Source organism: Melopsittacus undulatus, chromosome 2 (genome assembly GCF_012275295.1).
Source record: "Melopsittacus undulatus isolate bMelUnd1 chromosome 2, bMelUnd1.mat.Z, whole genome shotgun sequence".
Lineage (NCBI taxonomy): Eukaryota > Metazoa > Chordata > Aves > Psittaciformes > Psittaculidae > Melopsittacus > Melopsittacus undulatus.
Window position 1 is genome coordinate 85,023,069 of NC_047528.1, and position 17,412 is coordinate 85,040,480.

A 17,412-nucleotide genomic window follows, 5' to 3' on the forward strand; every position below is an offset into this window, starting at 1 on the left:
AGTTTAGACCATGCCCAAAATTAATTGCAATTGCACATATTACCTGTTTTCTTCTTCATCAATGAAGCAGATATTCCCCGAAAATGACACTGGCCTAGATGATATAAAGCTGATATGACAAATTAGTTCCTTATTTGTGCCATCTGAAGAAAGAACAGTATCTTGTCCTGAGAACTGTACAGAAAAAGGGTAAATCCTTTCACCATCTTCGAGTTCAACCTCTGGAAGTTCAACTTGAATTCGGGATTGCCTGAGTTAAAAATAAACAGTAGTTATGTTTCAGCTCACAGGATGACAGTAATAAAGTTAAATTCACAGATTCACACATTTATGAAACTTTTTCACAGTTACATACAGAATAATAACTTGAGTTTTGAGCTATAAATCAAGTTAAACTAAAGGATTAATATTCCTTTAGCATTTATATGCTAATTTTGTTTTTCACATGTCTGAATGTTTTATACTGACCCACAATAGTTCAACATCTAAATGAAGAGCCATTTTTACTAAGAGCATAGAATCATAGAATAGAATAGTTAGGGTTGGAAAGGACCTCAAGATCATCTAGTTCCAACCCCCTTGCCATGGGCAGGGACAACTACTTCCTTACCTTAGATTTTCTAAACTTTAAATTTTCACTGATAATTTATTAAACTGCATTATTCCACAACAGTTAAGGCAAGTTTTGAAACAGAAATATTAAGGGGAAATTCATTAAGATACTTAAGATGCTTTCCCCAGTTGTGTTACTTTAAGTTCCAGTTCTAAAAAGAGAAGGGCAGCCAGTCCAGACCCATATGAAACCCTTTCAGTTCAGTACTGATTTACTGACATTAGAGAAATAACTTGATATTACAACTCAAACAAAATATGACAATAATCATTTGAAAGCAAATTTAATTTCATTAATGTACAACTTAAAAGAGATTTGCTGCAATTCTTCAGGTATTAAACCAATACCTATGTAAGCAACATAACAAACTAATATTACTGCTCTTTCCTAATTGCAAATAGAAAAGGTGTATCTTATCCAACAAACATATACACAAAAGTGTTTCAAAAGATTAAAATACTAAGATTTGGAATAGGTGTGGTCCTGAGTTATGCTATATAGTATGAAGATTACAAAAAGGCTCTCTTTTCAATTCAAGCAACAGGATAAAGTGGGTGATCTACAGAAAAATTTAAAATATATGGATTGCTTATTATATTAAGTGACAGGATCAAAACATTTGTGCTCTCATCTTTGATAGTAAAATCTTGATTAGGAAAAGAAAAACAAAACAATACAAAAAAGGAGCCACAACCCCACCAATTGCCCAAACATCTAGATTTCAAAGCAGTGCTTTTTAACCTATGGAGTAGAGAAACTAAAACAATAGAAAGATTTTATCAGATCACAATGTGAAAAAACAAATATAACTATGATCTTGCTATCAGCCAAGTTTAACAAAAAATCTTGGTAGAACTCTCTTTTTCAGTTTTGTGCTATTCGAAGTAATTTTAAAAGCATATGTCAGAGTAAATCTCTCAGAAGATGGTTACTTCATGAAGCAAGACTATTTTGAGGACAGACCATGAGCTTGTTGAATGTACAGCAATATTAGTTACATAAATTTTCTCTTAAATATGCAGACTCCTCTACGGAGCAGAAAACCAACACTAACCTTCACTAACAAATTAATTAACTTTTTAGAAGAGATCAAACTCCAAGAATTATTCAAGTTTTCTGCAATAAATTTCAGATTTCTTACCTTATATAATCTTGTGGAATGATACTGATGGCTGTTTCGGTTTTTACATTCAGAGGAACTGGCATCAGCATTAAAAAGGGGGGATCAAAGTATATTTCTGGTGACTTCACAGTGCCAGACAATGTTATTTTGTAATGTGATGGATTATCATCTAGACAAAGTGACATTTCAGATACGTATGTCCCAGGACAAGCTGTAAAAAAATAATATATATATATGTATATATATATAAAACCACAAGCATATGCAATTAAAAGAGTTTGGCGAGGCTTGGGGGGAGAGGGAGGTTGATTGGTTTCTTAAAAAGTCATTGGTATTGCTTTCTTCCTCAAAATGTAGCTTAATATACAGTAAATACTGTATGCTGATACAATTGTGTTCGAAGACTTATTTATTAAGAAAGCTTATAACCCTTGCCTGGAGCAAACCAGAAACCCACATTTTGTTTAATTTGACAAAAAATTTTCAAAGTCCGAGTTCTTAATTTATTGTATTAATATAACTTTTATATAACATCAATGCAATTAATTTTAAGAATTGCAGTCATAACTTACACTAATGAATACACAGAATGCTAATTTTATAAAGGAATAAATATCAGAAGCATCTGACTTCCAAGGCAAGAAAAGGTTGGTGCCTTTTAAGATGGCAATCGCTACATTTTAACAGATGACCATAAAACCTGTACTGCTGCCAAGTCAGCCTCACACAGCCAGCAGGACAGGTCCTACCCTCCACTGAGAGCATCTCCCATGTCCATGTGTTCTGCTCCTTGTGCTATCTTGCTATCTGCTGTATGGCATTTTTCTCTAGGATGGAAAAAGCATATTTTCTTTTACCGATACAGGAAGCAAGGTGATTTCTTCCACAATCGTTACACTACCAAAATGGTGTTTCAAATCATTCAGCATCACTTGCTAAATATTCATTCATTCCCACCTGCTCAACAGCTAGCAAAATACACAGTTTTAAGGGCAAACTAACTAACACTTGTACTTAGAAATAAATCTACATGATATGTTGTAGGACAACCCAAAAATTTAATACTTTCATTTTTGAGAAAAACACCTTTCTTTTTGATTTCCTTCTGTCATCAGATTAGTAAGTATGAAAACATCCTCACTGAATAATTAAGGAGGAATGAGATAACAAAACAAATAATTTTCTATTTTATTTGTCTGTATGAGCACATGTATCACCCCAAACAAAATAAAAATTATGAACACTTCTGAGATTACCTCAGACAGTTATTTTTACAGCCTGAGAAAGAGCTGCCATTATTTACATATACAAAGAAGAAAACCTAGTGTCTTCAAAACATTTTGCCTTACTCCCTCCTTATGAGAGAAAGTTTCCTCATGGAGATAACAAAAGAGGAAGTTCACAGATGTCTTATCAGAATATGGCCTGCAGATCCCTTTGTTTCAGACCAGAAAACACAAAGCTGGCAAAGTGAAAAATATTAAATGGGAACTGGTTGCAGTGTTTACAACATCTGGCTAATTCCCTGTTACAGGGAAATCAAATTTAGGAGACAATACTGCTGAGAAGGCTAAGAAGCTTGTGCATCTAGGCTGTCCTGCTTGCAGCTAAAACCAGGGTATAGGCTTTGATACAGCAAGAACACATCTCTTTTCTGGCACACAGCCCTTTTATGAGGGAAAGTTGAGAGAGCATCAGAAAAAGTCATGGAGAGGTATGAAAACTGACATGCTTGTAAGAAAAGATCTATGGAACTTACTCCCAAGCTCGAAAAGTCTACTGCCCTACAAGTGTGCTGTAACTAACCATACTTATGGTGTCCTATCTTCATACATATATATGATATATGGTAAAGTGAAAGGTCATAACCAATAAATGCCATAAGGATAGAACACCACGGAGGAAGAAAACCCAGGGGGGAGTATGTCTGTACCAAAGAATATTAAATTTTCACTAACGCACATCTTAAAATATTCTTATTTAACATATTTCCAAAGTTAAATCTTCAAAATTTAGGTTAGAATACTGTTAAGCTTTCCTCATATAAACTTTTAATCCATACTCCACATAACAATTCTAAAAATTCCAGAAACTATATGATCACATGTATTTGCAATAAAATTTGTGATGCGCTCAGAAGGCAGAACATGGAGTGCTTCTCTGTTCAGCTCCACACATTTACTAACTTCAAAATTCTGCATAATATGTAAGCCAATAGTACTGCTTATGTCAAAAACACCAGGATGTTGAGATATTGTCCTTTTTTTAAACAGACACATAGACAAAAAGGTGAATGATTTCATTAACTTTATTACTTTGTAACACCTAGGACCAACATTTTCAGGATAATTTATGTTAAATATATTACTTTGAAAGTAATAATTATGTCCTGAACTAACAGCTGAAGTTATGAGTTTATTCTATTAATCACACCTTTCATGCCTACTCTCAAATCTTGGGCTGCTGATATTTTTATATACCACCATTAATTTCTATAGGGCAAACAACAAGTAGTCCAGCAGATGTGAAAATTTTCCCTAGGGAGATTTGATGGTATTTACAAATATGCCAATCTAAATTTGCCAAGGGCTAACATAATCTGTGGGATTATATGGGAAATTTCTCCTTTGTATTTTCTAGATACATTTATGAGGGGAAATAAGCATTCATTGCCTTACCTTAAAAAATATTACAAAAAAAAGAATAAAGAAACACAATTTCTCTCAAAGTACAAGTGTATGTGATCATTAGCTGCTTCATTTTCAATCATCCAGTTCAGAACGCCTAATTCCTTAGCATGATATTCTGGAAATACACTTTACACAGACTCCTTGTTAACAGAAACATAAACAGATCACATTTCTGCCAAAAATCAGTTATATACTTATCAGAACATATGCAAGTTCTCCTGTCAATACTACTCAAACACTTTTGGAGGAGAAACATTTCAAGTTCCCATACTTTTCACTTCACTTGCTTCAGTCCACTTTTAAAAGTGAGAAAAAGAAGTTTGAACAGCCACCTCTTTAAGGCTCTCCATATTCTTAATTCCTCCAGAAATTTTAACTATATAATAGCATGGAGTTTGACATTTTGAGAGTGTGTGGGAAGAAAGTAATACCACCAGCAGCTCTTCTCAACCTCGTAAGTTTGTATTAGATTATTATTCAGTTCCTGCACTTGCCCACTTGTCTCCCAAATAAACACTTTCAATCTAGTTTTAGTGCCTTTGCCTTTTCAACAATTCAAGTCTTATTGCATATATACACCTTCAGCATAAATGGGTGTCAATGAAGAATGGTCATCTGTACCCATCACATAATCATCACATCTTCCAGGGTCACTGACCTCCTGGTAACTCACAGGTGCATTTCTGGGTATTTTTCCACGCAGGATTCCAGAGCACAGATTTATTGTAACTTACTATGTTGCTGGTGTTTTTTTTTTCATATCACAATAAGATGTAGTGAAATTTCTCATATACTCTTGATTCATTATACTATAGTACAGCAGAAGATATTCACATTAATATACCTTCAGTTCTTGCGAATCTCTATTAAATTTAGTACATTTATTTTTAATGGGTAGCATTGTATTACCACACATTATATAAACTCTTTCATTTATTTTAATACTATACCTTACTATAGTATTTAGCACTACCTTACTATAGTATTTAGCACTCTATTATAAATGTTGTACTATATGTAAACAAATTAACGTGTACTCAAAGTTCATTTTAAGGTTGTTCACCCCCACATTCTACAACCTTGCAGTACAAACCTATGGAGGCCAATAGCGCACCACATTCATTAACTAGGCCTCCTGTGTGGGTTATGATGTATCTAATGTTCTCTTACAAGAAAGAGTAATTGTATTCAGTGAAGGTATAACTATAGGTAGGCTATAAATTTTGGGAAAATACTTAGAAAATGAAATCAAGGGCAATTAATTTTTACAGTTATTTATGATTTTCTATAAATAAAAGAAATGGGAATACAGAAAAAATACGAGTAATTGTCATTTGAATTTATTTTGTCAATCATATTTTTGAATATACACATCTGCATTTAAACATGCAATTTATTCAGTAATTCAAAATATTGGCTTTTATTCGCATGCTGTTCTCTGCTTCACAGTCTTTGCAACATGCAAGTAATTTTAATGCATTATCATTACATTAATACCTAAATGGAACATAATATGGATGATCATTTTAACTATTTATTATTACATGATGCCTCTTCAGCTGCTGCACAAAACAGTATTAGAATTTATGTTTTTTATTTCCTCTCTCAAATGCCAGTGGTACTTAGAAGAAGAAGCAAATGAGACCCTGTGCTCATAAAGGCCCTAAAGATCACCAGGTATCTGCCAATACAAATTAGTTCTTTTTATTATCCAAGTCTAATATTGCTGGGAGCAATTTTCTTTTCAAAGCTATATATATTAACCTAATCAATGCAAAATACAGCTATTATGTCTCCTATTAGAATTTGTTTCTGAAATCCAAAGCAGACAAAAATGTTTATGTGTATTTTTCACAAATGGTTATTTCAGTATGATCCAAAATTACTCTAATTATAGGCACACACTGTAAAAATATCTACTAAAATACCTTCTCAAAATTACAACAATTACTTTGTAGGCTTTATTATCTGAAATACTGCAGGGAAAAAAAAAGCCCTGTTGCAAGCAAAGCAGAAATTTATGAAAGGAGAAAAAAATGTTCGAATGAAATGTAAAAGTTTAAAGGTAAACTACATGCTGTGTTTTTTTTTTCTTGCATCTCAAGGAATAACAGAAAGTTAAGAGTTTGGGGTTTTTTTTTTCTGCTTTTCAACCTTCTGTATTTTCATTCTTTTTTCCTCTACGTTCTTACTCCAAAGAACTGGGGTCATAACATGTTTCTGTTTCTTGACTTCTTTATCCTATTTTTTTCCTTTTAGTTTTATCTCAACAGTTTATCAAAATTCAAAAGTTTATGAAAAGCCTTTCTTCTGTCTAGACACACTCTTCAGATGTGCTTTGACTAGATCCTTACCTGCTTCCTAAGTGAACTGTGATTCCAAGTCCATGTTTCTAAAACTTTGTGATACTAGAAATCTGAAAAAGAGATAACTTCCAGATTTTTCTCCTATGATATCTCTCTGCATTTTGTCTGATCTTCTTGTAATCCTGCTCTCACTATTTTAGTCCTCCTGATTTTTATATTTCAATATTTTCTCAGAACCTGGAACAATTTTTTCATTCAATTCACCTAGTATCCTTGGATTTTTTATTTCCTCTTGCTCCCAGAACAAATCCTTTAACAAAACATGTTCATCTCTGTGTATCTTATTTTGATAAGCTATGTCAGTTGTCATTAAAAATTGATTGAGCACCTGCATAGATGAAATGAGATCACATCATTTGGTTCCAAAACCAAAGATTACATGAAGTACAAAATAAAACACAAGTAGTAAAAAATCCTTATTGCTTTGAACACATTTTTATGGCTATTTCATAAACAAATGTTTCAGAGCCAAAAAAACAGGGGGGTTGCCATTTACTTCAGAGCAATATAGGAGAATCATAGAATCATAGAATAGTTAGGATTGGAAAGGACCTCAAGATCATCTGGTTCCAATCCCCCTGTCATGGGCAGGGACACCTCACACTAAATCATATCACCCAGGGCTTCATCCAACCTGGCCTTGAACACTGCCAGGGATGGAGCATTCACAACCTCCCCGGGCAACCCATTCCAGTACCTCACCACCCTCACAGTAAAGAATTTCTTCCTTAGATCCAGTCTAAACCTCTGCTGTTTAAGTTTCAACCCATTTCCCCTTGTCCTATCACTACAGTCCCTAATGAATAGTCCCTCCCCAGCATCAGAGACAAAGTGACTCATCAAAGACAGAAAAATGCTGTAAATATTTTTGCTCACCCTTCCAATAGTAAATGTCTTTTAATTTTCTTCTAGCAGTTTAATTTGTAGCAATATGTAATAGAGTAATTTAAAAACATATTTCTAAATGGATGCCTCATTGACAGCTCAGAAGTGTAAGAACTACAACTACAGATACTAATTGGGTCAAAAACTTTCCAGGTATTATATGCACAGAGAAATACTATTTTAGAAGAGTCAGAATTTGCTACTCAAACAAAAAATAGAAGATTTTAAAATAAATGACCTTTTAAATAATTCTGAAAAGAATCATTATCTATTAATTACTTTTCCACTTCATGAGGCAAAATCACAAGTTGATGTGATTCATAAGTTGAAAACAAAACTACCAATGAGGCATAAAACACAACACAAAAATGTTTTGAAATATAGCAAGAGACTCCAAGCAATTCATGCAATTAAATCCTGTTCTTGCATATTCATATGTTTGCAGGACAACATTTAAAACAGTCTTCTCAATTTATCATACAGAATCATGCCAAGGCTCTTATACTTTTTTTTAAAAATTATTTAGAATTATATTGAATTATTTCCAGTGCTTAATTGAGGTTATAGATTTTAATCCTACCATAAAGAATAGCAGCAACATCTTTATTTAGGACATGGATGCTCACTTGCTGATTTGGGATCAGATCCAACAAACAAAAGAACTTCTCTTCCCCTTGAGAATGCTGGGGCCTCAAAAGTAGGCCAGTTAAAACTGTCAAAATGACTGAGTTCTGTAGGCATTAGTAGGATATGCTAGTGGACTTAATCAAGTCAAATATAGTGTTACTTTACTCTCTAGCGTGAATACTTGATTGGCAAGAAGGTGAACTCCTAATAATCATGTTATGTCATTTCTATCTGGTGTATGCGGTTGATTACTATCTTCATGCATGCTCTCACGTTTTGTTAGAAATCTATCTTTTATTTACGGTCTGTTGCCCAAGCAGATGCCTCTGAAAATGCCATGGCTATGTGATCTTGTATCTTATTGAGGCAAAAAAAAATCATTCTTATCTAAATTATGGCTATTTTGAAAAAAAGACTGAGCATGTTCCAAGTACTCTTGGAAAGCTTTAGTACCTAAGTCAATCTACATGCACATGAAGAACCAGCAATGAAAACAATTCAGATATCCCAGCCTTTGATGTTTGATATGTGCAAAACTTGATGCTTTATGTGTGCAAACCAGACTTTTCAAACAATGCTATCAAGTGATTCCATGTCTTGTTTTCATTCTGCAGCTGTCTTATTTTCTTTGAACCACAACAAACCTTTCTCTTGTCATTTCAGTTCATTATTTAGTCATTTCAACTGGAAGTTAATCGAAACAAGTGCTAGTTATGATTCATCATAAAAAGTCATTTAAACAAATCTGTGAAAAAATCAGAAAATTACTTACAAGGGCAGAAGACTACAGTAATACTGATTTTTTGTCCAGGATCAAGAAATCCAGTCTGCAAACTAAATTTAAAAATATCTTCTTCTGTATTTTTGACTGCATCATCGCGATTTATTTTCCATGTTAACTGTTGCCTTGAGATATTCTTCAGGTCAAGATTCTGTAAAATATTTGAAGAGAAAGAAGACGTGATGAAAGAAACAAAGCAACAAACACCATGGTACTTTTCATATTGCTCTATCCTAAGCATTCTTTTTGCAATCAGATCAGAGAAAAAGCAAGAAAGCACTAGAAAGCAACGAAGCCCAGTTTATTACAAATGTAAGTTGATGAGTATGGCTATCAGCTCAGACAAGATGCTTTCCAGTCACTCTCCAAATTCGTAAAGAGCAATACTTTCTCTCCAGAATAAAAAATTCATTTATACAAGGTAACTAGATGAAAGGATCATAGTAGGAGTGCTTAGCCAAACAGAAATTAAGAGGTTTTACTGATGAAGCACAGCAACCACTAAATACATGGCTCATGATATCTAGATTTACAGGTGGATATGTGGAAAAAGCAAGAAGTTCAGAACAGTTTTTCAAAAACCATTATTTCAACTTAATTTGATGAGTGGAAGCAACAAATATTTCCTTTCCTTTATCTCAGAGTTACTCTTTCATCTCCTAACAGATCCATACCTAGGAAAAGACCTTGACTTTGTATTATCATTACTTTCTGAAGACACTTGAAAAAGTTTCAAGTTTTTTCATCCTTGCCAACAATATTTTTTTACAATTTCTAAACAAAGACTTTGGGAATTAGAAAAAATAAATTATGGTCTATTATATTTTGCATTCATACAGACAAATTCTGTATGTTCCAAACCAGAATGGCACTGGCCAATTATCCTATTCAATTCAATTATCCTATTTAATTATCCTAAAGCTGTACCACGCAACACACTGGGACAGCAATTTAACGGTACAGGCCATCATGGAACTCCAAATGCATTCCCGCACCGTCACTACCTAGTTTACTAGTGTAAGCAAAACTCTTTGTGAGGAAGCTATTTCTTACACAATTCATGGTCAGCGTTTCATAGTGCCCATGCTTTCCCATTTATCAGAAAGTCAGGAGAAGACCAGTTTTGAGTTTTGGAAATTTCTAATGATCAAAAAGAAAAACATGAAATAAAACCGAACAAAATAAGAATGGGAAAACTCATATATTTTAACCATGTATTTCAAACATGACTGAGTTTTGAGTTCTAAATCTGTATTCTTTTTCTCTGTCATTTCTAATTAGAAGCTATAGCCAAAAGTAACTATAACAAAACTTATGATTACATACCTGAGAATTCAGACTTTCCTCAGCAATATTGAAATATAAGCCACTTGAATGCTGTGAAAATTTAAGTTCCCTTGTGGAGAACTCCAGTGGTGAATTAAGTGCTGTTGGAAAAAAAACAATTTGTTTATACAGCATTATTTTGACAAATATTTCCTCAAAGTCCCTTCATAAAATCATTGTTTCTGCAGAAATATTTCTCTCCTTTTTTTAAAGCTGTATTTTCTTTCTGTTGTTCCCATGTTATATAAAAAATTACCGTGATTTTACTTTCTGTCCTATTATGATTCTTTAGTCACGTTCTCATTATTTAAATTTTACATCTACCAGACTTACAGCATCTCTTCTTCATATAAAGATTCTATAAACAGAGACCCACATGATCTTTCTACTGAAGATGAATGCATTTGTGGCAATAATAATCAGAAAAGACTTGAAATATTTTGCAATAAATTGCATTTTTCTTTATTTCAGATAGCTGCAACAAAGAAAGTGTCACAAAGGATGAAGCTTAAAGGGACAATTTAGAAAAATAATGGTATATTTTTCCATAGCCTCATTCTGCATCTTGATTGATGCTGTAAATGAGCCTAGCAAGTCTAAAGTATCCTTTTATTAAAATCTACAATTTTGTTTCAGACTTTGTGATGAAGGTTGTTGCTCAATTCTCTTCTCCTAAAAAGCCTGAAGAATTTCCTCATCACATATCTCACAATAGGTAAACAATAATACTATCCATATTTCCTAAATCACAGGCATATAAACTAATATTGTTTCGAAGTAGGAACCTAATCTGCTGGAATGCTTCCACGAATATGCAACTATGTCTTGTTCTCTCACAAATTCCTCACGTCTCTCAGAAACTGCCTGCACAAGGAAAACATGGTATGACCAAAAGACTAGGCAGAAAATTATCTAGCCCATGAAAAAAAGAAGAAACAGCTCACATGGGGTCAATTAGATTTATAATGTGTCCTCTTTAAGTCTGCCTGAAGTAGGGATTGTACTTTTCCACTTCAGTTTTCTACCTTGCTTTGGGCTTTTTTACTCTTTCAGTGCTTTCTTACATATTGATAAGCAGTTTCCAAGGGAAAAATCTCACAAGTATTTAAGAGACACTCTTTCCTACCCAGGTGCTGAAACTGTCTACAAACTTTGTTTTTTAAAAATAAAATAAAAAAAAGATCCATGATAAATTGAAAACACATCAACTACATTGAAGTTAAAACTTCAACTGAGTGGTCTCAGTTGACCACTCTGAGATTATTGTGATTCTTTTCTCTGAAAAATCCCTAGTACAAATATCAGATATAACCTATTGATTTAAGTAGCAACTGCATTGTTCTGTGCAGTCTGAATCCCAGTCAACCACAAAAAATTGTCACAGGGAAAAAAATAAAATACTTAATGGAAAGTGCCATAAAGCAGTAAAGAATTTGACTTGTCAAACCAAAACTTAGAATTTGCAAGATGCATTTTAGCCCACTTTTAGTTTTAAAAGTGATAATCTGTGACAATGAATCAGTAACAGATATAAATTTTAAGTTATCACAAATGTAATAAAATTATCAAGTTCTCTTTAAAAGTACAAAAAAATTGGCAAGCTACCTGCATCTGTATGATCATGTGACATACTGAGTGGTTAAGACATTTCTTAGACTTCTCCCCCTTTTCCCAGTCCACTAGTATTCCCAGTAAGAATGTAATTCAAATATTTAAATTTAAATACAAGCCACATTTTTTTCAACTATTTCATAGAATTGAAAATAGTATATAATCACTTTAATAGTATGATTATTTGCTGTTGGCCTACAAGTAAGAGCAATGTTACTTTGAAGAAATTCTATGTGGCAGAAGCACAAATTTGTAATAACATGTACATAGGATTATAATCTATTAGCAAGACTTATTGATTTAATTTATTCATTATTCCACAAAGAAAGAGAAAAAGAAATAAACATTTTATTTTTCTTCAGGTTACATAACTTCTGTACTAGCAATTTGTCACTTTGATTCATCTTTTTAGAGACATGCTTTCTAATACTCTCATGTACATTTATCTTTATTCCACACGTTCTTAAACTAAAGATATTTAGAAGTATTTAATATTGATTTACTTCCATCACAGAATCTAAATGTCTCCCAGATTTCTTTGATATTTTAAAAGCTCTCAAAAGAGAAACTTAATTTAAAGCCCTACAGAGAAAGACAAAGAAAAATACAAGCCATAGATAAAAAAAAAAAAGATGGAGCTGCTTTTATCCTACATTATGCACTTAATTGGCCACACCTGCTTCAGCGCTCCCAAGATGTTTAAATATTACACAAACATCATTCCAGGAAAATACTCTGAACTTAAGTCAAATGAACAGTGACTACATACATTAAAAACTGGGATGAGGAAAGCTAGTGGATTCAAGAATTCACAATGTGTAGGTCTACATGACTTAAGGATCAGACAGGAGACTAAAGAGAACCACGGATTATTTTCAAGAGAAGCAGTGAAGAGTCATTTAAAATATCAATTTCTTGCTGCAGGCAAATGGCCTGTAACATTGGCCATTAAAAAACTGACAGGCCAGAAGAAGGATGCAGTTCTGCATACAAAAGAAAACCAAAGCAAATGAACTACACTACCACCTGCTCTCTCAAACTGGATCACTGCCAGTGAGAGGCATTTTCAAGGAGTTTTAAATATAGCTAAAGCTCCTAGTTTTGATAGGGTAAAGAAAAAAACGAGTATAAATTACATACTACCTTTCCACACTTTTCAGATGAACTGCTGTAAATGCTAAGGTCTGCATGATTAAGGTCTAGAAATAATAATGAGTCAATAGAAACAAAACTTGAGTTTTAGTAAACTATTTTTTATTGCTCATCAGACAAATAGTTCTATTAATTCCAGCACATCATAATGATGTAAAGAAAGTTCAGGCTTACACATTTAAAACTACGAATAACAATTTGAAAATTTTGCAGGTATCCAAAAAATTTACATATTATACAATTATCAAGGAAATTTTTTTTAACTAGTAATCCTCTGCAGTCAGACTACAAGCAAAAACATCACTACAAACATAAGTACCCACCATGTGCATAAGTCCCTAGTTTACCTACCAACTGCTTTAACTCTGCAGAGTGGAACAGCCACAGTCACCATCTGTGGTGAAGGACCAAGGAGGTGCTGCATAGATTTCACAGAAGTTACAGATCCACGGGTTGTCTGCGCCAACGGGAACTCAGTCAGAGGAGATTTAACTGGAAGAGTGAAGTCATATGCCGCCACCTAAAGGACAAAAGTATCACTGTGGTCACTTTCCCAAAGAAATTGTAGGTACTTCTTGAACCATCTGATTGGTATTACCATTTCAGAAGAATTACTGAAATTAATTTAGGACCTGATCTTGATGGTAGTAAGATGATAGTTTATGACCTGCCAGTATCAGCCCTTTAAGTAAGCAGTGGCTTGCCATTTTTTTCCACCACTGTGGAAAAACTGTATGTCTACAAGTAGCAGGGTTATCAGCACAGCTACAGATAAGGCTTCTGGTAAATCCCTGTGTTCCGCTTCTGTCCAGCCACTCTCCTGAGTGAATAAAGATGGGAGCAGCGGTTTAAAACGCATAATCGTGAGCAAAGAGGGGAAAAACAAAACTATGTAAGTTAAGAAAGCCTTCCTAAAAAGCTGTCACAGCATATCTAGAATAAACAAAATGAGCTCTGAGATCATGGTGAAGTGTGAATTAAAAATTGAGATACCCCAGGGAAAAAAAAAAAAAAAAGAAAAGCAACAAATAAAAACTCTACTTAACATCTTTGTCATCGAGCAGCTCAAAATTCCAGGAGTTCAAATTCCAATGTTTTTGATGCTAGTTTTGTCTCTGCAATCACATCTCCAAAGAACTGGGGTTTCGAATTTAAAGAATGTTTTATACTAATTCCTCCTTTTAACAGACTCTGCACTTGAGAGGACAAACTGATTTCACACAGCACTTCCACAGAGGTATTTCTTGCCTCTTGCTTTTTCTTTCCAAGGATCAACACTCTAGAGCAGTATGCTCTCCAGACAAAGAAGGTATAGGTAGCCATTACATAGGTAATGGAATTAAAGACAAAACTTCTGCACTGAAATCACTGTTGGAGTCCTTAAATTCTGTTTTCATCCTGAAGGCCACTGAAAACTGCAGAAAGGATTTTGGCCTATAAAAATCTGTGTGCTGCTAAAATTTGCAGTAAAAGCAGCTATATAAAGAAGTTATGAATCATTTAAAAGCTTTCCAAAACTGCAGAAAATTGTGCATCATGCTTCACTTTCACTTAGGTGGCAGTGAGTAAAATGACATGAAAGAAAAATATAATTTTGTCCTAAGCTAGGGCATGAGGCACATAACCATCTCTAACAGAATCATCACAGGGCTTAGATAATGAGAAGCAAGTACACAATACTTAAACCATTTGGAGTTCCAGCAGGGTTTGTAACACACAGTTACGAACTCCTGGCAAGGAAGATGTGTACTGAGCCCCATGGAGTATATTGTACTTGTGCTTAGCAGGAGGAAACTATGGGATGAGGGAAAATTTTCTTAGAGAGGTCTCCACAGTACCTTGATTGATATAGATACTTCAAATCTGGTAATTATTAGATTAAATAACAGAATTTTCAAAATTGACATGGTGAATGCCATTAAAGAGTTTAAGTAACTAAAGCTCAAGGTGTGTCATAAACAAAGATTGAGTAAAAATCTCCTGATTTTATTTAGATACCCTTCTATTTTTGGTAGATCAAGTCACCCACATAAAATACTTCATCAAGTTACATCTTCAAAATATGTTCTTGTGGAATAAAAACACATAATTTAAAATTAGACTGAAAAGGATATTTTTTTCATAGTGTGAGAAGTTCCTTACACTTCAAAGTATGTGTGAAATACATGATTTCACATTACTAACAGTGGCTCTTCACTGTTTTGGAGAAACAACTATCTCTTCCTATAGTAGAAAGTAATAAGCATTGCATTTAGAGACTGAAATACCTAAAAAAAGAATAAAATCTTTCACAACTATTTCCAACAACTTGAGAAGTTTGATAGAGAAAAGCTGAATACATGTTTATTTTGTAACCCTGCTAGTTATTAAAATGCATATGTGAGAGAGAACTTACATATGTAAAGTGAACCAATACTAGAAAGAGATTGCAAGACTCAATGGATCAAACATCTCATGCAATAGTCACAACACAGACACAACACAAAGACTCTGTTACATTCCTTCAGCTGTATGGGAATTTTGCTATATTGGGTATAGTGTACCCAGAACATATCTTCAGAAGTGTAATATACAAAATGCTGCATAAATAACCAGCTTATCTCCCATGCATTATGGATCACTGTAAAGACAACAGAGAAAAGATGACTGCACATCTCAATGCACAGCTCAGTTTCTAAGAACTGCTCCCAGCCTTGACAGCTCCCTATAGCCAGCAGGTACTTCCTCACAGGGGCAGATTTAACAGCTGAAACATCAAGAACTACATTAAAAACTACCACAAAAAAAAAAAAAGAGATGGGAAATACTTTCCATCTGTAGTGTGTGTAACATATGTAACAATATAATGATGAATTTTTTTAAGTTTGGTAATGGCCATTTGCACAGATTGTCCAGAGCAGTTGTGGCTGCTCCAGCCCTGGAAATGTTCAAGGCCAGGCTGGATGGGGCTTTGTCAACTTGGTCTAGTGGAACGCATCCCTGCCCATGGCAGGGGTGTTGAAACTAGATGATCATCAAGGCCCTTTCCAGGCCAAACTGCTCTGATTCTTTGATTTAAATGCCTAAACTATAATAGATATCCTTACATCGTTTGATATGCAAATAAGTTCAGTTTAGCACTGCAATTTTTCATCAGTGCTGTTATGTTTAATATGTTTAGGTCAGACAACTAACGGTAGAATCCCTTTATCCCTCTCTCAGAGCAGCTATTCAAAATGGGTTTTCCAACCCCACTATCAGGAAAATTTGTTTTAGTCTCACTATGCAACAAGGGTTTTATTTGCTAAGAACTGGCAAACAAAACCAAATGTGTGCAAGACAATTCACTATGTGCAGGACATAATGTTCACTGAAAACCTACATTTGCTTTGAAGTACAATAGTGTAAATTCAGAACCAACATAACTTTTAGAAATGTCTTTACATAACTGAGAAAAAAAACCATAGAACTTTTGTTTCATTCATCTTTACATCATTAACTACACATTACGCTGTATACAAATGAAAAAATCTTTTAAAAGTCTATATACCTAGAAATCATATTGTGATTCCTACACATACACACACACGTTAGTGAAACAGAATTAAAACTATATTTTTTTACTTAACTTTGCAAGTAGAATAATTATTTTTCTTTTTATATATATTTTAAGAGAAGAAATGCTATTTGTGTTTAATCTCTGAAATTTGCATGAGAGAAATTTCTATTATGGAGATTGCATACTAAAAAAAATTAATGACTATTAAAAAAATCATTATACTATTGCTGGACTTACAGCTGCTTTTTAAATAATCTATTGACAATTTACAGTTATTTATCTATTGAGATATTTTTGTGCAGCTGCATTTAACTTCATAAACCAGAGAATAGAGGGAGGAGCAGGAAGCAATCAGCCTTAGAGAGAGTTCTTTCACAAACACTCAAGCATGTTTATAAAATTAGAAGAAATATTTTTCCTGTCTTGATTTACGCTTAATTATGCACATTTGCATCATCTACAAAGCGATTGTCTTAGCAGTAGAAATACTTCAAAACAAGCCTTAAAAAGACTTGTCATGTAAGACAAATGAGCTTTTTGTAATGCCTTCATACAGAATACCTCCAAAATCTGCCAGCAAAGGACATGCATGTGGAGCCTGCCATGAGCAGATAACAATTCTTTAAATAAAATTGATATTCCTGCATACTTTCATGTAGAGAGCATTTTATAAAACCTTTAAATTTTTTTGCTAGAATTG

General features: G+C 33.7%; 1 protein-coding gene across 1 annotated transcript in view; it reads right to left on the reverse strand.

Moving 5' to 3' along the window:
- CFAP47 (cilia and flagella associated protein 47) overlaps nucleotides 1-17,412 on the reverse strand; it is a 285,559-nt gene that overhangs the window by 235,555 nt on the left and 32,592 nt on the right. The window contains exons 22-28 of the mRNA XM_034074649.1: nucleotides 13,522-13,694; nucleotides 13,349-13,358; nucleotides 11,197-11,275; nucleotides 10,412-10,512; nucleotides 9,077-9,236; nucleotides 1,755-1,947; nucleotides 44-250 (exon numbers count right to left, since the gene is read on the reverse strand). Coding sequence (XP_033930540.1) covers nucleotides 44-250; nucleotides 1,755-1,947; nucleotides 9,077-9,236; nucleotides 10,412-10,512; nucleotides 11,197-11,275; nucleotides 13,349-13,358; nucleotides 13,522-13,694 — 923 coding nt within the window. The remainder of the gene's footprint in view (nucleotides 1-43; nucleotides 251-1,754; nucleotides 1,948-9,076; nucleotides 9,237-10,411; nucleotides 10,513-11,196; nucleotides 11,276-13,348; nucleotides 13,359-13,521; nucleotides 13,695-17,412) is intronic.